Source organism: Balearica regulorum, chromosome Z (assembly GCF_011004875.1).
Source record: "Balearica regulorum gibbericeps isolate bBalReg1 chromosome Z, bBalReg1.pri, whole genome shotgun sequence".
NCBI lineage: Eukaryota > Metazoa > Chordata > Aves > Gruiformes > Gruidae > Balearica > Balearica regulorum.
The window spans coordinates 10,124,022-10,151,664 of record NC_046220.1 but is presented as its reverse complement, the minus strand read 5'-3'; the positions used below and the strand labels follow the sequence as shown (position 1 = coordinate 10,151,664).

The window sequence follows — 27,643 nt, the reverse complement described above, 5'->3', positions numbered from 1 at the left end:
TTCTATCACTTGTTACTTGGGAGAAGAGACCAACTCCCATCTGGCTACAGCCTCCTTTCAGGTGGTTGTAGAGAGCAAGAAGGTCTCCCCTCAGACTCCTTTTCTCCAGACTTAACAACCTCAACTCCCTCAGCTGCTCCTGATAAGACTTGTGCTCAAGACCCTTCACCAGCTTCATTGCCCTTCTCTGGACATGCTCCAGCACCTCAGTGTCTTTCTTGTAGTGAGGGACCCAAAACTGAACACAGTACTCGAGGTGTGGCCTCACCAGTGCCCCAAGTACAGGGGAGACGATCACTGCCCTAGTCCTGCTGGCCACACCAGTTCTGATACAAGCCAGGATGCTGTTGGCCTTCTTGGCCACCTGGGCACACTGCTGGCTCATATTCAGCCGGCTGTTGACCAACACCCCCAGGTCCTCTTCTGCTGGGCAGCTTGCCAGCCACTCTTCCCCAAGCCTGTAGCGTTGCCTGGGGCTGTTGTAACCCAAGTGCAGGACCCGGCACTGGGCCTTGTTGAACCTCATACAGTAGGCCTTGGCCCATCAATCCAGCCTGTCCAGACCCCTCTATAAAGCCTTCCTACCCTCACGCAGATCAACACTCCCACCCAATTTGGTGTCATCTGCAAACTTACTGAGGGTGCACTCGATCCCCCTGTTAAGGTCATTGATAAAGATATTGAAGAGAACTGGCCCCAGTACTGAGCCCTGGGGAACACCACTTGTGGCTGGCCACCAACTGGTTTTAACTCCATTCACCACATCCAGCCAGGTTTTTACCCAGCAAAGAGTATGCCTGTCCAAGCTGTGAGCAGCCAGTTTCTCCCAGAGAATCTTGTGGGAAATGGTGTCAAAGGCTTTACTAAAGTCCAGGTAGACAACATCCACAGCCTTTCCCTCGTCCACTAAGCAGGTCACCTTGTCATAGAAGATCAGGTTGGTCAAACAGGACCTGCCTTTCATGAACCCATGCTGACTGGGCCTGATCACCTGGTTATCCTGTATGTGCTGAACAATGGCACTCAAGATGATCTGCTCCATAACCTTCCCTGGCACCAAGGTCAGACTGACAGGTGTGTAGTTCCCCAGATCCTCCTTCCGGCGCTTCTTGTAGATGGGTGTCACACAGGCTAACCTGCAGTCAACTGGGACCTCCCCGGTTAGCCAGGACTGCTGGTAAATGATGGAAAGTGGCTTGGTGAGCGCTTTTGCCAGCTCCCTCAGTACTCTTGGGTCTATCCCATCCAGCCCCATTGACTTGTGTGTGTCTAAGTGGTGTAGCAGGTCACTAACCATTTCCCCTGGGATTATGGGGGCTTCATTCTGCTCCCCATCTCTGTCTTCCAGCTCAGGGGGCTGGGTACCCAGAGAACAACTGGTGTCTTACTATTAAAGACTGAGGCAAAGGTGGCATTAAGTACCTCAGCCTTTTCTTGTCCTTTGTCACTGTATATACCATTGCCTGCTCAGCAATGAGAGGTGTGAAAGGGCCATTCATTTTTTCGCTCGGTTCAGTTATCAGTCAGAGCATCCCATAGACTTTTCTTTATCTCTGTCAGCTGGGTTGGGTGTACCCCCTTGGGAACTGGCGGGGAGCAGATGCATGGCAGTGCCAGGTAGCAGTTCGAGGGGCAGATTGGTGCTAGGACAGGTTGCGCTAGATCTGTTCCAGTGCAAGCCACTCATGGCATCAAGGAAATCCTGCTGGCCAGTTACAGTGAGATTGTAACTGCTCAGCTCCTCTGCAAGTAAAAAGGGCATAACTTAATGATTGCACTGTAATGCGTGAATCAATGGCTTGCTTGGACTTTGGCTCAGCAGGGATGGCACACAAAAAGACTGTGCAACATATATTTTTGAAATATGTTCTTAATATCAGGATTCCCAAAATTCTTTCTGTGCATAGCTGTGAAACCCTATTACAAATAAAAAACCATTACTTTGTATTCTTGCTGACACATAAGAAAAATCAATTTTAGTTTTAGTAGCTCAATAGATTTCAATAAGACTGTTGACTAAGGATGATTTGAAAAGAAAAAAAGCCCACAACACTAGCTGTTTTCTGGAGTAAAGTTTTCTTCTGAATGAGGGAAATGTCTTTGAACAATTTTTTTCTTATATTAAAATTAATTATTTTAATAATTTTAAAATTAATTTTAAAATAAAATTATTTTAATTAATATTAAAATTTCTTCTGGAAAACCCTGATAAATTTGGGAGGAGAAAGGAGAAGTGTTTTCTAGAATCTGTTGTATTGATATCCCTTTATTAGAGTGGACAAAATTTTTTCAGTCTTCTGTTTTCCTATCACAGGCAAAACTTGTGGTCTGTTTTCCTCATCTGCCCTCCTTCCTGTAGCAGTTTTTCTGTAGCTCATCCAAGTTTCCTCTCCTCTGCATTGTTGCATTGTTAGCCTCTGTATTCCACAACCTGGTGTTAAAAAACTTGAGATATTCTTTTGTTCTTTCTCTTCAGTGTCTTTGTCCTGTTACTTGTGATGAGAGGCTGCGGAGAAGGCAGCTCTGGTTTTTTTCCTGTTGAAACTGTCTGGAGTTTCCTCAGTGCCTCTTGGTATTTTGCATGGAGAGGCTCCAAATGCAATGGAATTGTTTTCAAAGGGTAAACTTCAGTCACAAGCCCTTCATGATAGTATCCCAAATATCAGGGAGGTCACACTTTAATATTTGGTTTCCAGCCTGAGCCTTGCAAGACTGTCAGCTGTAAATAAAAAAGGGTCTTGACCATTTTCTTTGTAGGCTGGGCAAATGAGGCAGTGAAATTAGACCTCTATACAATATTTCAAGACTGGTGATTTAGCGTAGAGCTAAACAGGGTACCCATGTCTCAAGCCCATGATTAATTAATGTGATTGGTTGCAGTTCTGGATCTAGAATATGCTACTTTTGGAACTATAGACTAGTATATTTTCATTAATCATATTACTAATCTATGGAATTCAGAGTCCCTTATGGCTATGAACTGTTACTTTATAGCTGATGACACCTGCCAGTTTATGTCCTTAAAGATACATGAAGTCTTAACGAGTTATGAGTAAAAGAAATGACCAGTTGCCTCTTGCATTTGTTCAGAGAAGTTCACAAGGCAAATTAGTTAGTCTAAGTCAAGATGATGTGCCTTCAGGTGCATGAGTAAAGGCCCAGAATAGTCTCTTCGGGTTTTTTGGGTTTTTTTTGCCAACACAATAATGCACAACTATTTCATTTAGATTCACTTTGAAATTTGAAGGGATGAAATGAGAGCTAGAACAATTAGCTTTTTTGAGTTAAATGAAGGGAACAGGATCAATCTTGTTAATCGCATGGATAAATTCAGTGGTTTGGGTTTTGGGTTTTTTTGCAGGCACTGCTTGTTAGGTTTTTTTAAGAATTTCTTAATGAATTTTGTTGTCAGATGCTTACTTTATTTATCATACGGTGCTAATCCTTTTCAAGAAAGAAAGAAGCGTTATCAACTATATCAGGTTCAACTTTTTATTCATATGGCTTTGCTGATGTGACACCACATTTTAGTGGGTATCATTCAAAACAACACTAAGTGAAATACTGAATATTTTTGCAAGGAATTCAATGCCTTGCCAAATGAAACAAAACAACCATGATGACACTTTCCAACCTACAGGACAAGGAAAGGTTTGCAGGTGTGAGATAGTTCAAAATAAGGTTTGTGGCCATTTTGTTTGGTTTCCTGGATATTAGCGTGCATATACTTGCTATTTATACAGTTATGTTTTGGGTTCTACTTAGACAACATCTGTGAAATTCTGGCCAAGTGGCATCAATGTTAATTTAATCACTAGCAGCTGTGGCATTGGGATTTCCTTTGCCTCTCTGCAGTGAGAAGGTGTTATGTGGCCTCTGCTGTGCTGACATAGCACTTGAACTTTCTTGAAGATAGAAGTGGTACAGATCCCTTATCAGTCTGCCTGTCTATAGATTTTATACTGCTGCTTATCATCCAGTCATAGGACAATTTTCCACATGAAGCTAGTAGCAGGGGAAAACTCCTTAACTGAATTCTTAAAAGCTCTGGCATTACTTTCTTCTGTGGATCAAATCCTGCTTTACCAGCAGGGATTCAGCAACACATTTTTAAGAGATTGGTAGTTTAGAAATCCAAATAGCTATTCATGTAGCTTTCTTCATAATAAGGTGGGGTTTGTACCAAGGTTCAGATACGCTGTGAACTATATTACTGTATTATGAACTATTTTATCATTGTTTGCCATAAAATGGTTTGCTAGTATGAGTGCAGAAATGTTAAAATGTGACCTCTGCTAGCAGAAAAGGGTCAGAACTCTCATCAGACAAAGTGTTTTTCTGTCTTAATACTAAAATGCTGCGAAATTGTTTATTGTGATGGTGAACATGTGTGGGTTTAGTGTATTGGTGGGGTTTTGTTCTTTTACTCACTGTCATTAGTGATACGTGATTAGTTTCTTCTCATTGAGTCAGTGGAGACACATGAGAGAAGCACTTTCACTGACAGGCCGATTTCTTTGAATGGCCATAGGTTAAATAGAAACCAGGCATTCATGCTGTTAGGAAAGTTTGTAATAGATTTTATTCTGTGGTGAAATCTAGATCCAGTAAACTGAGCTCCTGCTTCACCTGTTCAGCTCCTCTTTGCAATGTTCTTGCGAAGTAGGAAGTTGTGCTGCTGATACAGCAGTCCTCTGGGAGGCAGACACCCCGCAAGTCTTGAAACTTAGAGCACGTATTTGTTTATGATCAGCTACTAGACAATTTCTCAGTTAACAACTAAAAATCAAGTAAGACTCAAATACGTTAGTCAAGATTTGGACAGTGTCATCGGTCAGACACAGTGTTACTGGCCTGGTGGCTGTGGCATTGGTAGCTCTTTACCTCTCAGTTCACGGTGGGTGGGCTAAAGAGTTCTTTGATGATGGGAAGCCAGAGCTAAGGAAGTGTCTTCCCTCTTTCCCAAGCTCCATTGTGTGCATGCACTTTTCCATAGATGAAGTGCAACCTGATCCAAAGGATAACTTTCTCATTTGTAGGTCAAAATCAGTGTGTTCTGGCCCATTGAGACAACAAATTGAGTACCAGTTGTCTGGTGCATTCTAGTGGTAGGTGCTATTTTCTTAGTTCTACTATTTTTATGCAGTAACACCAAGCAGTCTGTGTTATGTTTGGATGCAGACAAACCAAATCACAAACAGGTCTTTATGCTACAATGTGATTTGACTTCTCCTCACACAATTTGGATTTTGCAATGATTCATGCCACCACCTCGCCACCACCTCAGTGTTTCTGATTACTTTGAAAACACTAAAAATGTCTGTACTTAGGCAGGAAAACATTAAATAGCCATGACTGCCTTTTGCAGGAAAATCTCACCTTTGATTCCTTAGGCTTTTTTGTATGCATTGGTTAGGTTTCTGTGTAAAAGAGCTTTGGGAAAGACATTTTAACCCTCAATTATCCTGTTGCAACCTATTCAAAATTACATTCATGTTCATGCCAGGATTGCACTGGAATAATGAAGTGCTTTTGGACATGCCAGGGGTGAAGTTGCATAGAGAGCATGCAAGGCTGTCATGTGTTGGTGTGTGTTTGATCAGTGCTTGTGCAGTTGTGATGCGCCTTCTGTTGTGGTTTCAGTAGCAAGTTAAGGGAAACCTCTATTACTTAAATGTACAATCAGAACCGTGTATTTCTTGTGCAGGAACTAGCAACTACATTTCAAGTGTAGAGATTGTATAGCCAAGTGGATAGAGCACTTGACAGGAGTCAGAGAATAATATGTCTTTCTTCAGCCTGGACATTGAGTCATTGTGTGATGTCTGGCAAATTGCTTCAACCCTTTCTGGCTCTGTTTCCCCCACAGGAAATAGAGGACTCTGCTTTAGAATGAGAACTGTAAGAACTAATGTAATAAATAATGATTTTAATGATACAGTTCTCTGCAAAAGCTTGGATAATCATCTTCAGCAGTGACATTACTTTGAATTTGTTTTCTTAATTGAATGGGGTTTTGACATACGCAATTTCATGTTTCAGTTGGGCAAATTGATCCTTGATGGACTGGTGCAGAAGTTTTAGTGATTTTTTTTTTAAAACTTGTAAACAGAGTTCTTATTGTAATGAGAATAAAGACCTTCATAATTTTAAGCCAATTGCCAACAGAAGTTGCAAATCGCTAATGCAAGGTTAAACTGATTTACAAATGGGGAAATGTTTTCATTTAAGACATTAACAATGTCTGTAACATTGTTAAAGAAATACCAGAGTTGTGTTCCTCCTAATATAACATTTACATTTTATTTTGAAACAAAATATTAGCTTCTCCTGAAAAGACAATGAAACTGTCTAGATGAAGAGGAAAGGGAAACCAAATTTTTTTGTGCTTGCATCACATCCAAGTACCAAATGATCAGTGGTGTCCTCCTCACCTCTGGTCTGAGCAGATTTGGAATTCTGCAGTGATGTCCCACGTGTGCCAGTGGCTATGCTGCTGCCTTAGTCTGCACAGCAGTTACTGCATTTCAGGCTGGCGGTCCCTAAGCTAATGAAACATAGGTTGAAAACTGTGATAAACAGTGCCTGTTAGCTTTTCTGTATTGTTGATTTTAGTATTTTCTACAGGTGCCCAGATATCCACTGCAGCAATATGTAAAGCCATGATGTTCATCTTCTGTCCTCACCTATGCAGAACATAGTTTAAAAAACATAAGGGTGACCCCTTATGTCTCCTGAGGAGTGGGCAAGCAATTAATTGGTTTGAGCACTGATAACACAGAACAATAATCAGCTGTACTGTGTCTGCTGCAGGAGCTATGCTATAAAGGCTCAGCAAATGCTAGTTTGTCCTAGATATGTCCTTTTTGCTGTCTGCCACGTGCTCACATAAAAAGCTTTAGAACATACCTGAATGGGGCTTTTAGAAATTCTTCTGCTGGTTAGTAACCTGTAAGAAAATGCCTTTTTTTAGAACATTCTTCTTTTCTCCACTCTTTGACTCTCGTTCTTCTTTTTTCCCCTGGATGGATTCCTGCGGCAAGAAAATCTCTTCAGCTTGAATTCTTTTTTTCTTTGCTGTCCTTTTCAGTTAATTTTCAGTTCACTTACTTATATTCTATGTCACTGCTTGTTCTCCCAGGAGATGTCAGACAATAACCTCCTACGCTGTAGTTCAGGGGCTTTCTGAAAATGCATGTGGGGTAAATTGAGCAAGATGAGAACTGATTAATGCTAATTAATTCACAAATGTTGTATTATACAATTATATATATCATTTAAAGAGTAGAAGCACCTCATAATACCGGAGCTCTAGATTGTTAATGTTTCCTCTACAGTGGTCCTTAATTAGTTAGAAAAGTCTGACCAATTCTACTCTCATGCAATGCTCACGTACCAGACCTTAAAAGGTCACAGCTAGGGGGACCTAAAAAGCCTGTTACAATTTTGCTAACATGAGTTCCTTAACAATTGAGTCAAATTGATAAAAATAAAAAATTGAGAAGGCAATACCAGATTCTAATACTGTGGCTGTTATTTCCTTTTGCTTTGGTCAGAGGCTTTTGTACTATGAAAATTTGTTCCACGTGAAGAGATCGTCCTGGATTATAAAACAGGACTGTCACTAAACACTTGTTTTACATCTTATTATGACTCCCCAATTCTTTGGGCAAAAATGGGTTATCTCTGACTGCTCTGCAGACTAAAGCATCTAGGGATTGCTGTAATCTGTGTTTTGCTGTCTGTGTCCATAGAGGACTCATTGTCAGCTGGAGAAGGACAAAAGATGGTGCTCCTACCAAGATCATGCTCTTCCTCCTCTTTACTCTTGTGTCAAGTGAGCTGATGAAAAGACCTGCTTGACAAGCATAGGCTAGCTGAGATTTTTGCCACAAGCTGGGAATTAGCTGGCCTGATCAGGCAACTGTTTGGTCTCTTACTACTTATGTCTGACACAGATGTGTCATCACATAGGAGAGAAGCTGACATGTAAAATGCTTTCCCATATGCAATGCAGTTTTTTAAACCAGTGGTGCACAGTAAGCTTTAAAGAACAGACAAAGTGATACATATTTATGACATCAGCATTAAATGACCATAGCATTAAATTAGGCAATTTTATATGATACTAAGAACCCTCGGCTTCTTTGCTAGTCTGTGCAGTTGCTTTCAGTCATCTGTTGAGAATGTTTCTTAAATTTTTGGGTTGCCTTGCAGCCCTATGCTTTGGTTAGGAACACACAGCAGTCACAGTAGTTGGAAGTGAAGGCACGGCTTGAAGTTACAGGACAGTGTTATGAAAAATCTTTGTTATTTCTAAGGTTGATCTGGCAAAGCATTTGTGAAGGTGCTGAGGTATTAACATCTTTGCACTAAGCCTTTTGAAAAACAGGATTTGCAAAAAAGATGCTGACAGTGTATCTGCAGGATACAAAAAGAGTTTAATAGCATAATGCTCTGTAAGCTGCTCTAACTCTTTAACCTGCTATTCTCCCAGGCACCATGTGTTTGCCAAATTAAAGGAAGAGCCACATGGCACAAGAGCTGGCGGTATGAAAAATGTTGTTAAAACATGGATGATTGGAAATGTTTTCCACAGTACAAATGGAGTTTGATTAGCTTGTCCTTTTTTTTTTTTTTTTTTTTTTTTTTTAAACCATGACAGTAACCTCTAGGATAAAACCCATTCTATCTCCTAAGTAAAGTTGAATTATGTTTGGAAAAACAGGCATTTTGAAAATTCAGAATATTTGTATTTCAGAACTGGGGTACAGTGTAAGATGGGAGTGTCTGAATCATGTCACAGGTAACATTTCCTGACTATTTTGTTTGACCTGAAACTGCATTTTTTAATGGTTGATAGTCGAGAAGCCATTCTGGTACAGGATGTGGCTTCACTGGAGTCACTATAAGCTGTGCTGTGCCTAGAACCGTATTACCGAAACCATCATATACATTGTGTATTTTTACAGCTCTAGGTCAAATTATGAAGAGCTGAGATAAAAAGTACATTAAATAGATTGTAGGTGGCAAGAGAGGAGCCTGCATCATGGTACAGGTGGCAAGCACTGGCAGCTGATCCAGCTCCTCAGTCAGGCTTCGTAACCTCTGCTGAACTCAGTGCTGTGGTAATAGTATTCCTTCCAGTAACCCTGCTGAGAAAGCACTGACCCCTTCGTGAACCTCACGGGCTCCATATGTCAAGACCTGAATTGCCACCCAGATGCCAGTGAGGTCAAAAAGCCGAGGGGAAGACATTGTGCAAAGCATCTTCTGGAAAATACACTAGCTTTCACCTCCTTCCTCTCCCCTGGCCCTGGCCTATGGAGATGCTTATGATCAGGGCAGGGTTTCTGTGTGAGTTTTGGAAGTGAGCTCAGGCCCACCTAAATCTGTGCTCTCGCTTGATGTACTCACGTTAAAATTGATAGCAAAGAATTTCCATTCTCTTCTGTGTCTCACGCCCTATGCAAGCATGCACCTGGCAGCCCTGAGTTGCATGCTGCTTTTCCAGCCCCCTCTTCCCTGCTAACTTATTCCTCTCTCTAAAATCATTTAAGCCAGACTTAGCTTCTTGATGTGTTACCTCATGCATGGAGAAAAGCACATGCACTCTCAGTAAAAAATTGTCCGTGTTAGTGTTCTGTTCTTTCCTACTTTTTTGTACTGTAAAGCAATTAGGCGTCTTAGCACAGAGCGTTATAAGGTTATGTTAATTAGAATAGCCAGTAGCCCAAAGTAATGCTAAGTACGTAGGGTTTTGTGAGTTAATGTACAAATTTATAGCAGGCTAGAAGGGCTCTGCAACAAGGGCCTAGTCCTTCATTCCATTTTTATTGTATTTGCTTGTTAGGGGTTTTTTTGTGCCTAAGACATGCTGTCATTTTGAGCAAGTCACACTTCATGCAGACAAACATTTTTGATCATGTGTACAATTAATGTAGTATAAGTGTGTCTTTTAAAGTACAAGTTCAGTTACCAAAACCTCTTGATTTAAAACACAGTGTAGGCAGGACAGCGGGCTGAAAATGTGATCTTACAATCCTGGAGACGAAGCCTTTGCTTGGGAGTGGATTTAAGGGGAATTAAGGAAAACAGTTGTACTCCTTATCACTCTTTGTTCTGTAGATGATGTATCTTGTAGCCTGCGTCTGTCTCTTGCTTTTGTTCTGCAAAGGGAGTGCCTTCTCAGGTTATTTTGTATGACCACAAGTTAGACCTTGATGTTCATTTTAGTCTATATCCCTGGTCCAATATATCAGTGCTCCATGTTATGAACTTTGTTGTGTTAAATGTGGAGTTTGCAAAAAAGTGAAACATACTGAAATACCTTTGTCTTTTCTTTTTCAGGATAATAAAGTTTTGAACAGCGCCTCCCCAAGAAGTGTGATGAGAAATGGCTTTAGGAAACAATACCCAGAGAAGTTATTCCATTATCCCCTGCTTCATCTTTGTTGAGGTGAGTGCAGCATTCAGTTGCCAAGCCTACACAGGAGGCAGCTCTGCCCTGCAGGAATTAAGTCATTTGTTGGCCATTCTGTTTATAAGGAAGAATGCTTTCTTACTTGATAAGATTAATATCCATCTTCATATTCAGTGCTATCAATTTCCCCTGAAAACAGTCCTACATGAGTTAGCCAGATCTTAGGTACAAGCATACAAGAACAACAAGATGCTGTATTTTCAAGACTTGCCTGTACCCGATTTGCTAGCTAGTCCTGTGGTATTTGGTAGAGAATGGGCAGTAGCTGCAGGTGTGGGTCAGCAACAGGTGATTGCTCACATCCCCCATTTCTCCTCAGAACTGTATCCATCTTGCTGCTGCGCAAGGGCTAGACTTTGTTTAAGGAAATGTCTGATCTCACAGTCTAATGGTTCATAGGCTTAGAAGGCAGCGCTCAGCTCTCTTTTCAGTTCAGGTGAAACATAAAATTTAGATGAAGCGCACCCATCCTTTAAGTGTGATGAAGGAGCTTGGTTAGCACAAGGGCTGTAAATTGACTAGCAGTAGAGTTGCAGGAGTGGTCGTTCCCACATGGACTATGGCTCCACATCTTTGTTAAGGGTAGTTGGTTTTAAATTGGGTTATTATTTTACTCTGTATACATTGCTTTTTTGTGGTGCTTCTTTTACTTCCCCTAACACTGCTAGACTGGCCAAAATCATTACGATCGATGAATGTTTAACTGGTGCATATAAGGCTGGGATGGTTTTCTTGGCAAGGCGGTCAACTCTGGGTTTCCACGGAGGTTGAAAGCTTCCATCAAATTTAGATGTTGAAAAGGAGATAACTGTCTGTGACTGATTATCTTCAGAGCCACCTCTCTGATGTAGCTTGGATGCAATACTCACTCTTTGGTCCAAATTATGAGGTAGTTTGTGCTCTTCCACAAGAGAAGCACTAAGAACAGTCAAAAGACTAATTGTAATGCTGGGTGTTGTGTAAGACTTACCCCCTTTCCACTGAAATCTTGAAAAGGTTTGAGGGTGCTGCAGCAGCAGGTGTAATGGGCACTGTGAATGGTTGCTTTCCAGAACTCCTGAGCGCTGACCTTTCCCTCGGGACACGGGAAAAGTGCGCAGTGGTATCCAGGACCTGTCTAACCCTTATTCACCTGGAGTCCCCTTTTCATAGCGTCTTCTCCAGCCAGGAGATACGGTTCCCTTATATGCACTCTCTTCTTTCTGTACTACCAGCTTAGTCCCCAAAACACAGCCAGATGATCCCTGGGTGCTTAATCTAATGTAAGTAGTAGTTTTCCTTTTGACTTGAATGGGCCTTCAGATGCCAGTATGGCAAGGTGGCTGTGACTTGCAATGTTTTACAGGGATTTGTCACTGATATAATGTCCAGTTCCCTGGAGAATCTCTGTCTCTGCTCCAAGGGGAAACTGAAGGGCTATTCTGACTGAGGAAACGGGTCACTACTTTGTCCTGTCAGGTAGAGAAAGAAAGATTAAAAATGAGGAAAAAACAGCAATAAGCTCAGAAGAAACCAAATAAACACCATCAGGAATGAGATGTCTCAAATTTATTCATTGAAACAAGCAGCTCTGAAGATTTTTAGTCCTGTAAATGTATGAATGATGAGCCTGGTTGTCAACCTATGACAGAGATATAAATTGTCCTTGCTGTAGACAAGACTGACATGAATACAAGAATAAATCTTACTGGAGGAAAAGAATTTTTCGCCCCTTAAGTGTGCTTTCCTTGTCCTTTCATATACTTGCCTTGCTGATTAAAACACAATTTTAAATTAAAAATAAGTCAAAAGCAGAGATGTAGTGTCTGAAAAGGTGTTCTCTGCTACATTTGATGAAAACATGTTATTTCTTCCTCTCTTTGTTCACAGTGTAGCTTTTTAATGTAGCACTACTGGAACTACAAATTCACAGACCTATGTCAAGCGTTGTAGCATTAAACAACAGGAAATCTAATTTCCTGCTGGGAGTGCAGAGATGATTGATAGTAGCCATTCAGTCTGAAAAGTCCCTGTAAATCTTAAGGCACACTGTAGGTGTTTTTCTTTTCCTACTGCCATGATTCTGAGACTAAAGGAAGTTATTTTTAGATGAGCTACCCCAGATACCAAGCCCTGCACTGGATTGCTTGGGTTAGGATGGGCCCTATTTTTGTAGTTTTGAAGGAACCATGAGAATTTATTAGCTGTAGGACATCTGTCTGCAGTTGCTAAAGGTGCATGCAGGACAGCTAAAAACATGTTGCCTGCTTCCCTGATAACGTTTTTCCATGAGAAAACAATCTAGCGGCAAACACGTGAGGTGATCATGAATAGGAAAAAGAGATGGTAGTTAAATATTATCACAGGCCTGTTCCCCAGAATGGGCTGCCTCCCCCACTGTCTTCCATGAAATGTGTTCCTGTGATTAAAAGTTTTGAGGTATTTGCTTTTAAGAAAACAATGGTGAGCCTTGATTGTCATGTCAGATGCCCTGACAGTAGATATTTGCTAACTGCCCAGTATGCAGTGTGCATTCAAAGAAGTTATGATGGCAGTGGTGGAACGAGGTGTCACAAACTGTTTGGACATTTTAAATACAATTATGCTTCAGTCTGTACAAATGTGACACTTATAATTTTAGCGGTTTTCCACATTTCCATTTTTTCCCATTTCATTTTCCTCACACTGAACTTACTTTATGAAACCTGACCTGAAGATGAATGGCTCATTATAAAAATTTAAACCCTCTGCTGACTCTACAAATTCCTTTTTATGTTCAAAATAGGAACTTTTTAATAATATAGAGATAGCATGTGATGTCTAATCTGTAATGACAGAAATGTTAAATCAACATTTCCCTAATTGGAAACTCAATGTCACATTATGAATAGATTTAAAGGCTAAATAGGGAATCATTAAACTAATTTTTAGCCACTTATCAAATCTGAGTCACTCTCCCAAATAATGCAGGCACCTTTCTAGATGGTTCTTTATTGTATTATAAGAGGTATCATTACAGTCTGGCATTTGTCACCAGATGTCAATGAAGATTTGGTATATTACACTTTGTTGAATACATAGGCAATTAATTAAGAACTACAGGACACTAATATTCTCCTTTTCCCTGTCCCCCTTTGCAGCACTGTTGGCAGCCAGCATCAGTGAACGCAGCCTTCAGGAGGCTCTCACTGTGGAGAGCCTTGGTTTACATGTAAGAGGTTGCAACAAGATGAGACCAATTTTGTTCTTCATTCTGCTGACACGTGGCACTGCTTTGAGCAGCGTGCAGACTGTTGAGTACCTGGTCCATGAGGACTGATGCTGCTAGCTGCTGACAGTTGTTAAACAGAAGTGCAGAGGGCGGGATGCCCTACTTCAGTAGCTTACAGAGCTCTTTGGAGTCATTGATGGACCCATAGCATGCAGGAAAGGCTATAGAGCTCCTAGCTGTTGGTATGCCCTGGATCTATCCCAGCAAATGCAAACAGTGCACAGCAGCCTGTTTGAGGAATTGTTGATGGCCAGGAATGATCACTAAGGTGGTCTCACGGATTGTAGGCAAGCATGAGAGAAAGCAGGAGAAGCAGCATCTGGGATGCCAGGAAAAAGTTTCTAACATATTCTTCCTTTTTCACGTACTTTTGGCTTATGGTGGCATTTATTGCCAAAACTATTTGTGGACCATCTCCTCCCTCCTTCAGCTGCTGCGACATGCATGACAAAGTGCTGTCAGAAACATCTTTAATGATGCTTCAGCACAGCTGTCTCATTATTTTGCAACTCTGCTTTGCAAGGTTTGGTCCAAGGAGTGCTATGTTACATCCTTCCACATAACATCCACATGTCTACTGGTTGAAGGTGGGGAAAGGTAAAATCACAATTGGCAGAGGCGTGTTTTGTACACAGTGGCCCAGTTTTTTGCAGGCAGGGAATAAATTGTCAAAACAACTAAGCTCCCTCAGATCTAGGGCAATGGAAGGTGTAGAAGTGGGAGAATCCCAGTTCTGCTCCTAGGGAACTGGTGAGCTGCCCTGAAGTCTTGATCTAGCAGTGCTTTCCATGCACTGTGATTTTTCTCTCTCTTTCTTCATCCCATTTTGGGTGTTAGCTTTCTAGCACAAAACTCATGCCAGGGGTTGTAGGGGAGCTGAGTACAGCCTGGCTTTGAATTTGGTGGGTCAGAGTGATTATACTTGCTTTTGCAGCGTATTTGATGCTTACCATTAGTGACAGGAAGTGTAATGCGGTGTGGTAATTGCATTTTCTAATAGATTTTGGAAGGATGGTTAACACACTGCGAGTCATCAGCATCCCCACGACTATATGTGACTTCATGGGGAAAGCATGCGAACAACTTTTAAGCCATTGTGTCTGTTTGAATGGTAGTTTTTAAAGAAGCAATAAGCAAGCAACACTTCTTTTTCCTCCAAAGAAAACCTTCTCATCTCTTCTGAGTCAACAGCAGTTATAACTATAATGGCTCTCTAGATAAATTACAGGAGACATTTATTCTAGAATTTCTGCTGATGTAGCACTTTCTACTTACTTTTTCCTCCTCTTTCTCACACTGCAAGTCCTGGTTTGAAGGCTTGAGTTTTTTCAGGGTGTGAGTTATCTGAGGATTTATTTCCAAGTACAGTTACTTCTAAAGGAGTCAGATGCATCTGAGGTGTGTCTTTGCACATGAAAACACTGCCATTTTCTGGCACCAGATTTAATTAAATTGCCTTAAACTGATTAAAGAGTTACTGAATACCATGTGACTTTAATATGACTGATGTATCTGCCACATTGTGCTTTATTGTAGATTATTGTAATCCTGACATTGACAAGGTAGTAGGGGCAGACTCCAATAAGCAACACCATTAAAACTTAAAACACTGGACATCTTTCAAATTTTGTGATCTGAAGATCCTTCTTTTCCATGCTAAATCCATTATTCTGCCCTCAGGAAAGCTTTTGCAGGCAGAGTGGAAACAGTTTTTTCTTCACAACTCTATATATAGCGCATTGCAAAGAACTGAAGATTTTGTAAGATAAATCTCTTCTCCCCTTCCCCCCCATGAATAAAATGAAAAATGCTGCAGAATACAAAGCTCTAGTCTTACATCTATTCTGATGCAAACTTTGATTTGAACTGTAGGTATACTACAGCCTCATGGGATTTCTGTTTCTACAATCAGTGGGGTAAATTTTCCTTTACTTTTTGCTATTTTAGTTTTGGACAGATTGAATCATCTTCAAATAACATAGTTTTAAAAAAAAAGTTTCAACTTACAGAAGCACAGAAGGAAAGTGTTCTTCTTTCTCTGCCTGCCTGTATTTTCCTACCAGTATTTCATGTGATCAAGCCAACAGCTGAACTAGTCTTTAGCAGGACAATTTCTGCAAAACTGAAATAATTTGTATAAGTGAAACAAGTGCCTCTTGAACTCCTGTTTGTCATCAGCATCACAACAGGATTTAGGGAGCTATGAAAAATAAGTGAATTTAGAACACTCATGATGTATCTGGCACTTTTTTAATTCTAATTTTTTTGGGGGTGTTCTGAAAACTCAAAAGGTTTTACACTCTGGTGCCCTCTAATTTTGAGAACTGTTTGGGGAGTGTGAAATGTCTTTTTCTGTGTGCTGTGGTCCTCAAAGCAACATTTGTATGAGACATTGAATGCATTGGGAGTAACTTTCTATTTGTCTGTCTTTAGCAAAAAGTCATTTGTCTCATAAGAAAAAAATGCTGATCGCATTAGAACTTTAATGATGATATTAAAATGCATAAAAGACACATGAACATAGGATCACAGTTTTGGACATTCAAAATAGAGGTTTTAATTTTGGCAAGGTGATGTCCAGTTCTGCTAGAAAATGCCAAAAAATTCCAGGCAGATTTTAATATAAACATTAACTAAAAAGGCATTCCAGGTTGAACTAACTTCTGAATAGTTGCCACAACGATCGGTGACTCTGTTGTGTAGCAGTATACAGTATCCACTATGTGGGGCTTTTTAATTTTGTTTCCTGCTGAGGCAGAAAAGAAGGATTTTCCAGTGGTTTGTAGTGCTGTCTCAGTCCTTTCCCTTACTATAGGTGTCTTGCACATAGCTATTTAAAGCCCTGTGCCTTGTTCCTTCATCTGTGCCATGCAAACAGTAGTGCTATGCTGCTCCACTGGGATGCCATGAGGACAAGATGCCCTGAGGGACATGTCATGTGCTGGTGTTGTATAAACTGCCTGTCATTAGATCCTCTAGTTAGACGGACTGTGTGAATTGATGGTGACAGATGCTGTGCAAATTTGGAGGAGCTCCTCTTGTAGCAGGGTGATGTTTCTGAATAATCCCCATGCTTCAGTCATTTCTGTTTCTTGCGAGTCATTGTTTCTTATTTTATTCACTCAGCACATGTATCTGTTTCTCATTGTTGCTGTTCCTAAATGTCTCTTTATGTTCCCTATTTGCCAGTTGTTCCTTATTGTTTGCTTTCTTTGTCTTTCCACCACGTATCTCCATTGTTCCAGATGACTGGATAACTCCATATTGTAAAATTGGCTTAGTCTCTCTCAGTGAATAGGTGTCTCCTGAATGCTGGATTGGCTTTGTTGAATTGCTAGGCAGCTTTCATATTACCAGACTATAAAATAAAACTTTTTTTTTTTTTTTAAATAATCCTTGTAGGTGCTTCACAGTTAGGTGAAAAGCACAGAAAACTCATGGCCAAAATGGGCACTCAGGTAAAAAGCAGATTACTATTTGATACTCCTTAGCTTCTTGAAGACATTTTAAAGTTAACATTAAGGGATTGCACAAGAAGGATTAGCTGCTTTACTGCATTTTTCTTTAAAACATAAATGAAAGAAGGATCGTACTGTTGCTTGCAGACACGGGAAGCCTATTTTGTGTCCTCACTCTTTATCCTTAAAATTTCCCATCACAAATAATCCTTTTGACAGCCTGAATAACATCTGAGGGTTTGCACCAATTAATTCAGTGCAGTTTTCAAGGAAGAGATTAAAGATACCAAAAATATTTTGTCTTTGAGTAACAAAAAATGTGTTTGGTAGTAGAAAAAAATGTGAACATGCTGCTTTAACTGTTTCACTGTGCCTTGAAACTAGCTGGCACTTTTGAGAACTACTTCAATTTATAATATTTTAGCCTATATAAGCAAGTTTGTAAGAGAAAGAATTGTGGGTTTTTTAATTATGCAGCAGTTATAGAGATTGAATTTGTAAGTTAAAAAAAAATCCCATTGCTTTAGTAGATTACTGCTAGAAAAACTAGTAATCAGAATTGATTGTATAGAGATTTAAAGAAAATTGGTTATAAAACCGGGTGCCATTCATGGCAGTTTTCTGTATTATATGTGCAGAACTCTACAAGCCATAGTGGAAGGTGTTTCCAGCAATGGCTAGGCAACTTTAATGAGGCTTAAAATAGCAATGTGAAAATACATATGATACAATATGTAAAATGGTCCACTCTCTCCCTATGGGTACAGAGTGATACTATCAGTGAAAATCACTGCTGAATGTGAACACACTTTTTTTTTTGTCTGTAGGAATATGCCTGAATTTATTTAGCATGATATTTAATTTGCATAAGTTACACAAACTTTTAAAAAGGTGTGGAAAGGAATTAATAGTGACTCACAAATCCATATTAAGTAACCCTAAACACAATAAACAAGCCTTCCTAAAACTGATCAGTAGGAAAGATCTGAGAAACGTCAGAGTAAAGCAAGATGCCAAAAGCATATTTTGCAATATCAAACCCATTCAAACTTTTTGACAATGGTTTTGTCATCAGGAGAATTTTCAAAAGTAAAATAGGTCTCTTCTTTAAGCATTGTGGCCAATTTCATCAGGCTTACAAAGGAATAGGCTTCTGGCTCCTGACCAGCCACTCCAGACATTGAAAATGAGGGTTTTGTTTTAGTAATGTTACAAGGATGAAGTCATCAAGATCAGTCTTAGAGCGAACAGATTCATCCAAGCAATTTAGCTTTTAAAGAATATTGACATTTTCTGCCTCTAGAAATTCCAACAAAGTTTAAAGACCAGCTTTAGGAATCAGTTGCCAAGTCTTGTGCTTCCTTTCAAATCTAAGGTATTGCACGAACTTGGAACTTCCCCAAGCTGCTGACAGAACGTTTGAGTGCCCTAGTGTGGGAAGCAGATAGCTTCTAGACTGTGGTATCTTCTTCCTCCAAAGCACAAACAGATAATTCAGTTCCCAGCACCTGAGTAACACAACATGAATAAAGCTGTTACGAATGCAGCAGAACATGGCAACAAATAAAATAAAATATAGCCTTCTGGAGAAATGATACTGCATGTTTCCATATTTCTAACTCATTTGGCTGGTGCACCGTAAATTTCATGATTTATTTTGTGATTTCTGGGGCAGTCTGAAGGGAATCTTGCTATTTCCCCTCAGGCCATCCCCACCTCCCAGCATTTTAGCAGTAAACATTTTTTCTCTGATATATTTCCTTGCAGTCATACTGCACTTCAGTGGGGTATTTCACCAGGAATTTCTGTGAGGTGTTGGATGTAGTACAAGTAGTTCTCAGACCACCTTCCTGATCTGATCATATACTCTCTCACACAAGTAATTTTGCATATGTCATATATTTGCTCACAGCTGTGAACTCAGTGTGCCTGTTGAAGAGACTGTATGAAAACTGACCATATGCAGATGTATTTGCAGGAAATGTGTGAGAGAGTGGTATTGCTGGGAATCAGTGTTGTGAAAGTTGTTACATCTTGTGCACATGATGCTAAATGGGCATTCAGGTCTTAGCAAACATGAAATCATTACTCCAGAAGATGATTATTTGCAACAATGATTAGAGATTGACTCTCATTTTTAAAGTTAATTAGACTTCACAGATTATCTTTCAGTTTAATGCCATGCCTGAAACAATACTTCTTATTCAGGAGTTCAGGCTTGGTAAGATTTAGGCTATCTGTGACTCTGGCATAAATATACAATGATAAATTGTATTAGCTCTTCTTGGAACACTCCAGTTTTAAGTTAGTCAGGAATAAAGATGCATCTTCATCTTGAAACAGAGTGATTTAATGGTCAAGATTTCTACTGAAGATAGATTTTTAGAAGTGGTTGTTGAATGAATGATTAATCAATATTTTACTAAGCACATAGTCAATTTTTAAGGAGTTGTTACACAATTCAAGAAACCAAATGGTGGTTCATAACGGTCTGTATCCTCTCACTTTTGGGTGATGTGTTTATAGTACTCATTGGGATTAAGATCAGCATCAGACTAGACATCCTAGAGTCCCGTCGTAGGCTGTGGTCTCTAGCAGCCTTACAGTAAAGACTCTGCATGTTTGCAGAGGGTCAGTGCAAAGAGACAGGCTGTTTTGCCCAAACGTTTTAAACATACCCCAAAACCCTGCTATACACTTTTTTTTCATATCATTTCCTAGACAACCTGATCACATGAGCAGATGAATGGGAGAACCCATGTAATAGGACACGTGGGGGATAGGCTATTACTAGTTTAAAATAAGTTTGAATCATTTATTAACTTTTCATAATTCTACAGCCTTATTAACTTTTTATGATTCTACAGTAATTATTGATGGGGTGTACCAAAAATATGCTGCAATAAGAATAAAGCAGCTTGGAAATAATGATGTAATTATTACTGGAGTTACTGTCAGTTTTGTCACGACTTCATTACGGTGAGCTCTATAATTTAAAGGAAAGCTACATTTGGTCATGTAATGGCTGAATTATCCCTTTATTTCCTTCTCCTAGCTATTAAATGCTGCATATCTATCCTAAAAATCAATAATCTATTGTTTGTTGCAACTTAATGGCTTATATTTGGAGTGTAGACTTTGCATACCTGGAAGGAGCTATAATAATAATAATACATCAATACTTGTCATATACTTTATTAAAACATAGAAATTTAGTGTGTGATTATTTTGTGCAGATGTTCAGCATTATTGAATTAATACCACTTTTATGTAGATTAAACCATGTATATCAATCTGCTTGATTTTTCAAAACTCATTGTGAGTTTTGCATGCTTTGTGGAGAGGATGAAATTTGGCCTTTAAATCTCTTCTCAAAATAGTTTGTGATACTTTGTTTTTCATAGTGGAACTATTGATCAAATTCCCATTTAATTTATTGTAGTCTCTAAATACAGCATTTTTTCTAAAATTATAGCAAAACTGTGTAAATCTACGTCATAAATGTAATTTAGTTTCTTATTAGTGCCTGACCAATATGATTCCAGTTATAAGGGAGTGAATTAACCTTTCAAATAGATTGGATAGCAGATTACATTTTTATTAGTTTTATAGTTGTGCTAATCTTTGACTTGGAGCCAGTTAAATCAGTAGTCATGAGGGATCTTTATGATCTTATTTAAACCAGCCAAAGCAGAAATCAGTGCAGCTCTGTTATAATGGTAGGAAACATACTAAAACTCTCAAACTAATGAAATTCTGGGAACAGAGCGCTTTATACAGCATTGGTTTTGAATGAATACACACCAGCATTAGTTTATCATTATGAGTTTCAAGCTTTTCATTTTTACTGCAAGTGTCTTTCTGTAGAGAGAAAGGAGAAAAAGTTGTTTGGGACTTGGAAAAAACTCGGAATAGATATGGTTTGGACAAGAAAGGCAACGAGGGTCAACCAAGTCAAACCAAATCTATACTTATTTGAGTTAAAAGAAAGGTCGTAGACTCACAGAATAAATTAAATGGGAAAGGTTTTCTGGAGGTCTCTAGGAGGTCTCTTTCATGCACAGCTCAGAACAGTGGCGACTGGATTAAGTTCTTCTGGGCCTTGTCCAGCTGAGTTTTCCTATTACTTTACTAGGCAACCTGCTTAATTTTTGAGTATCCTCATAGGAAAAACACTTATCCTAATATTCTTTCTAGTAAAATGATGTAACGTGATGTGAAGGAGAAAAAAATCTAGGCCCAATGGCAGTGAAAAGAGAAGGTAGGATGCAACAAAAAAGAGGATGGGTAAAGGAAAACAGTAAAGGAATGAATCATGTAAAAAATCCTCCTGAATTTTAGAGGTACGTGTAGTTGGAACCTTAAGACCAGTTTTGTCTGCCCAGCCCCTTTTCTTGCAATAATTTCACCAAGATATTTGCATGCCCTGTATGTAAATGCATGTTGATTACCAGTAGTCAGTGTGTTGATTTCCTTGTCCACATTCCTTGTTGTAGACCCCAACATGTTAGATAAAGCTTCCTATTCCAAGCCTTGCCACCTCAGTCTGTTTTGTAAATCAATGTTCTGTATTGCTGTGCTGCTTCTTCCTAACATCTGCATCCTGAAGTAATTTCCATTGGACTCTTCTCCATACTATCCACTATTTAGCTTCTTGTGGAAAACACATGTGCATCTTAATGCCTCCTGCTACTGCACCTTGGTTTAATAAGACCCCAAAGGAGATAAAACTGTCCTTTGTGTGTGTGGAGACTAGTTAAAAGAGAATCTTGAGGAACATCAGTAATGTTAAATCCAGGTTCAGACAGACTATTCTATTTCTACTTGTTTTGACAGGACCAACACTGAAAAGAGAATGGTTTCTTTAAGTGAAAGGGACAAAAGTGAACACTAGAACTTAGGGATTTTATGAAAATTTTCAAAACCCAAGTTTTCCCTTCTTCCCTACCCTGCATTCACAATTACGTAGCAAGACGATTACAAGTTCTGGAAAATGAAGTGGCTATTATTAATTTTTTAATATGACCGCCTAACAGTGATAAAGAGCTGTATGAAAGAATTGGCTCAGACACAACATGACTTGCAAGCAGCAGATGAGATTCAAAGTGGTAAGGTAACTGTTGTTTTAAAAGCTTCCTGTTCAGCTGGAAAAATGTTGGAGGCAAATAAAATGGATTTTATAATACATTATACTTATAATTAAGACTCTGTCCATTTAGGTGAAGTAAAATGTCTTTGATAGTTTCCTACTTAATTTAAAACATTGTCTCTATTTGATTCTTATGATTGGTCTAAGAGACCTGCAATCTTCATATCAGCAGATAGTTTCTTTTGGCAGTAACTGCTGCATTCATCAATGTCTAATGACTGTAAACCTGCACTACTCTATTATGTAACGTCAGTCTGGAAGTGCAGGCAAGTTTTATGAATTTTAATGAATGCTGTTCTGTTAATGACAAAGATACAGAGCTCCAACCACCTCCAAGGTTGTCAACTTAGAGGGAAAGCCTTTGTACCTGGAAGCAACAGTGAACAGAAAAAAGCATCTAAGAAGGTCAGTGTTGTTAGAATAAGACTAGATTTGAATTTTCTGTCTTCTACAGATGGTTTTGGAAAGATGAATTCTGGACTGCCTTGGTACCAAGGGACCTGGTGACTTTTACTCGACACAGCAGTCCAGCGCAAGAGTGTTTGAATGCAAAATACCAAAACACAGAGCATACCAAGAAATTTCCATCAGAAAACATTGTTTGGAACTGAGTTTTTAAATGTAATTTCTAATTTGGTGTATTCACTGAAACTCTAGTAGTAGATACCATGTTGTTCCACTAGCTCATTTAGGAGGCAACTAGAGATCCTGGATTTTTAAAATATACTATTGTGGCACAGCTCGATACAAAACCCATAAATTTACCCAAGTCTGTGCCTGCCAAGGCATTGTAACTTTTAAGACTTCTCCAAGATGTTGAAGACTAACAAACAGGAAGATTGGGGACCTGCAGTTTGGGTTTGTGTGACACAGCTCCTGCTTCTAGAAGAGGGTCTGTCTGCAAGTCTTGGGGCTTGGTTTCTTGATGGTAACAGGGAAAGCAAACTGGGCAGTTGGGCTTGCAGGGTCTGTGGCTCTGAGAGATTTTATGGTCCGAGGCATATCAGCTCCTTGGAGATACTGACAAATAGTCTTATAGGCTGTTGAGTCAGAGAAAGATCTGGAAGACATAACATTTCAGAAGAAGCATGTAGCCTGGAAGCTTTGAAGTTGAAAGATATCTTCCAGTGAAATATTTTTTTTATTTTGAAATTAAATTTGCAGATTTTGCTTTTCAGCATGCTCTGCTCTGATAGCATCTAGATTAGCATGTAGAGTAGTAGCATCAGCAACTCTGAAGCTGTGAGACACCACCAGTGCAAAATCATGTACTGCATTTCTATACTCAGGCGCTGCAAGGCAAAGGCAGAAGAGCAATGAGGCAGGAGACTGTACATGCACTGAGGGGACGGGGTACCTGCAAGACCTGCAACACAGGGGTCCTGCACTGTTTTTCCTGTGGATTTTCACTTGTCTGCTGTCCTATGAAAATCAAATAGACAGCAAGGCTGATCACATGCCTATGCTGACCATTGACTTGTAACCTTCTCTGCACTGCTCTATTAATGCTAATTACACTGTGGTTTGTTTGTGTAGCACCGTTGGAGATCCTTCAGTCTAAAGGCATCAAAGTGTTTCACAGCTATTAAGAGGATACTGAGCTGAATTAGAAGAGAGAGGAAAAGAGCTGCATTGTCCCCAGCCCAAGTGACCCTTGGACTCAGGAGGATGACATCTTTCACCACTAGAATATAAGGCAGTTGTGAGCCAGACCAAAAGCATGTCTTGGCAGCAGGGCTCTGAACATCTGTGGTAAGCAGGAGATAGCTAGGAGAGGGTATAAAATAGGACTGTTCTGTGGTGACTATCTCTGACAAGGTGTTGGTACTTCCTGAGCGGGAGTGTCACTGTATTTAATAGCTTGTGATAGATTTTTTTCCAGGTTTTTTTACAGTTGCTTTTTGAGCCTTTGTAAATTGCTAGCACCTGTAATTCCTATGTCAGGGAGTTTTACAGCTTACTTATGCCATCTATGTTTTTGTTTGTCACCTGATTGATAGCTTCATTTAAAGTCTCCTACATCTAATGCTTAAAAAGACTGCAATCTTCCCTGTTTACCTGCGCCTCTGTGCCAGACAAAGCTGTTTGCACAGCAGTTTCTGGGCTCTGCTTTGAAACCTCTTCATCTTCCAGGAACAACTTCTGGGATGGTCAGGGGAGTCCTGGGAACTCTTGGAGGAACATTAGGGTGCCAGTGAGGACAGCTAGATGAGCCTGTGGCTGCTAGCAAGCTCCAGCAGCTTCTAGCAAGCTCTCCCAGCTTGCTTCTGATCAAAGGGAGCTCTGAGCTTGCAGATCTTGAGTCCTGATCAAGAAGAGTCAAGCACTCTTCCAGCAGATACGAGGCAGACGTCTCTGTAAGTCCTGGCCCAAAGCGCAGCTCTCAGATGCGGCTGTTTGCACAGCATAGAAGGGAATCGGCAACTCTGCTCACACCAGCACCCATGTCCTCGGTTATGATGGTGATGCATCACAGGGTCTGGTCTCCATCGGCCACTGGAGCAATTTTCCCTGTAACAATGGAGGCCTTGACCAGCACATGTAGCTGCAGAAGGAGGATGAAGCTTTGCAGGTCTCAGGCTGCAGAGGCATCTGGTGCTTCTTGGTGCGACTGGGAGAATGGGAAATGGCCATCAGGATGGTTGTTCTCATTGACAACCTGTGTCACCAAGTACATGAGCTGTGGGAGCAGGTCAACAGACTGCACAGCATCAGAGATCACAAGTAAGAGATCAACTAGGTCCTTTCTGAGACCCTGCAGCTTCAAAAGCCTGAGCCTTCAACTGCAGCAGGGGGACAGGCAGAGTCTCTGCATATCAGGTTGGAAAGTGGAAATTCCCATGATGGTGAAGGCTGGAAGCTGGTGACTTCTGGCCCTGGGGGGAAGGCTCCTGCTCCACATGCAGATCTGCAACTATGAAATAGATTCGGTGCTGTGGCAGCTCTGCGGCTGAGAGCTCTGTCCAGTGAAGCATTTGAGCCAGCTGAACCTGAACCACATAGCAAGAGGAAATGGTGAGTGATGATGCTGGGAGACTCCCTACTTGTGGGGAATGAAGGCCCCCATCTGCCAACCTGACCTGCTGTCTGGAGAATTTTGCTCCTTGCTGGGGGCTCAGGATGTTGTGGAAAGACTGTTTCAATCCTCAGACTGTTACTCCCTGCTGCTCTTCCACCTGGACACCAATGATACTGTCAGTACTGACCTGGGAAATATCAAGCCTGACTACATGGCTCTGGATGCAATGGTCAAGGGCATGGGAAGCCAGTCAGTGATCTCCTTGATACTGCCAGTGAGGAGGAGGATGAGGACCGGAAGAGGACTGGATGGATCCTGTGCGTGAACAGTTGGTAGCACAGCTGATGTCAGCAGCAAGTTTTGGCTTCTGTGACCACGGGGTCCTCTCTGAGTATCAAGACTGCTTGGAAGGGGATCAACCTGACCAAATGAAGCAAAAGCATCTTTGCCAATAGGCAACCTGGAGAGGACAGCAAACTAATAGTGATGGAGGAGGGAGATAATGACCAACAGTTATGTAAGGGTGTGAAGGAGCAGGTTGGAAGGACCAGTGAAGGACTGGGACTGAGCAAAGGGCACAGCATGATGTGCTGTGGAACAGGAGGGACAGTAATCAACAAAGGAGCAGTGAAGTGGGATCCCACCAAGCATAGGCACATAAGTAAGGGACAGGGAAAGCTCTCAAGCCATTTCTGGGTAATGCACGCCGCTCCAGTCTACCCATCAGCAGCCTGTTCCCAGCACAAAGCGTTTAACAAAGCAAGCTCATGTTTATAGCTGGTTTCTTGACAGGCAGTGCAGGTCATACCATTAACAGATTTTCTTTGCATAGCTTGTTGGCAGGTGTTCTTTGTCCAGTGAATGGCATTTTATTATTGAATTCAGTGTTTCAGCTTGAGACCACCTTTCACAGTTGCTGAGTTTGGGCAACATTTAAGACCAGGGTTTGACAATATTCCTGATCAAACTGTCTGAAGTGCCTGTACACTAATGATTGTGGGAAGGAAATGAGAGGAATTAGAGGTCTGTGTGCATTTGCAGGACTATGATTTCCTTGGTGTCACAGTGATGTGGTGGGATAGCTCACACTACTGGAGGGCTACCGCAGATAGGCTTTTTCAGGAAGGACAGGCTGGGACGGCAAGAAGGGAGAGTTGCCCTTTAAATAAGGGAGCAGCTGGGACACATCACACATCTGCCTTGGAATGGATGATGAGTCAGCAGAGAGCTTGTGAGTCAGAATTAGCTGATAGAGCAAATAGGTGACATTGTTGTGGATGTCTGCTGTAGACTGTCTGTCTGATCAGGAAGCAGTGGATGAGGTGGTCAGACAACTGGAAGAAACCTCACTTTCACAAACCTGCTCCTCATCCAGGACTTCAGCCACCTTGATATTTGGTGGAGGGACAACACGGTAGAGCCCAAGCAATCCAGGAGGTTTCTGGAATGCATTGATGACAACTTCCTGACACAGGTGATCAAGTTGCTGATGTAGCATGCTCTGCTAGAATTTGTCTGTGATGTGAAGGTCAGGGATGCAAAGGTCAGGGACATCCTTGGCAGCAGTGCCTATGAGATGGTGGAGTTTAGGGTTATGAGAAGAGGGAGCAAGCCAAAAAGTAGGATCACAGACCTAGATTTCAATACAGCAGACTTTGGCCTGTTCGAGGAACTGCTGGGAAGAAACCCATGGGACACAGCACTGCAGAGAAGAGGCATCAAGCAGAGCTAGTTGATTTCAAGGATCACTTCCTCTAAGCTCATGATTAATCCATTCTGATGAGAAGGAAATCAAGCAAAGGCAGCATGGATGAACAAGAAGTTCCTGACTAACCTAAGACACAAAAAAGAAGCACAGAAGAGGCAGCAGCAGGGACAGGTGACCCAGGAGGAATACAAAGGCACTGTCTGAGTGTGCAGGAGTGTGGTAAGGAAAGCCAAAGCCCACATGGAGTTGAACAGGAAAGGAATTTGAAGGGCAACAACAAGATTTCTACAGGTACATCAGCAGCAAAAGGAAGATTAGGGAAAATTTGAGCCCACTCCTAAATGAGTTAGGAAACCTGGTGACAAAGGACACAGAAAAGTTTGAGAGGTGATACTCAATGCCTTCCATGCCTCAGTGGAAGAGGAAGACTGGCCTGCAGGAATCCCAACCCCTTTAGACTAGTGGGAAGATCTGGATGAAGGAAGCCATGCTAAGTGGAGGAGGATCAGGTTAGGGAACACTTAGACAAACTGGACCCCCACAAGTCCATGGACCCCAACAGGATGCACGCATGGG

The 27,643-nt window shown here is 40.8% G+C and overlaps 1 protein-coding gene across 2 annotated transcripts in view; it reads left to right on the top strand.

The window, feature by feature from the left end:
* PLPPR1 (phospholipid phosphatase related 1) overlaps window positions 1-27,643 on the top strand; it is a 131,077-nt gene that overhangs the window by 52,611 nt on the left and 50,823 nt on the right. For both annotated transcript variants that reach the window (XM_075740584.1, XM_075740585.1), the window contains one exon: window positions 10,351-10,459. In XM_075740584.1, the coding sequence (XP_075596699.1) occupies window positions 10,397-10,459 (63 nt within the window). In that variant the 5' untranslated portion in view covers window positions 10,351-10,396. The remainder of the gene's footprint in view (window positions 1-10,350; window positions 10,460-27,643) is intronic.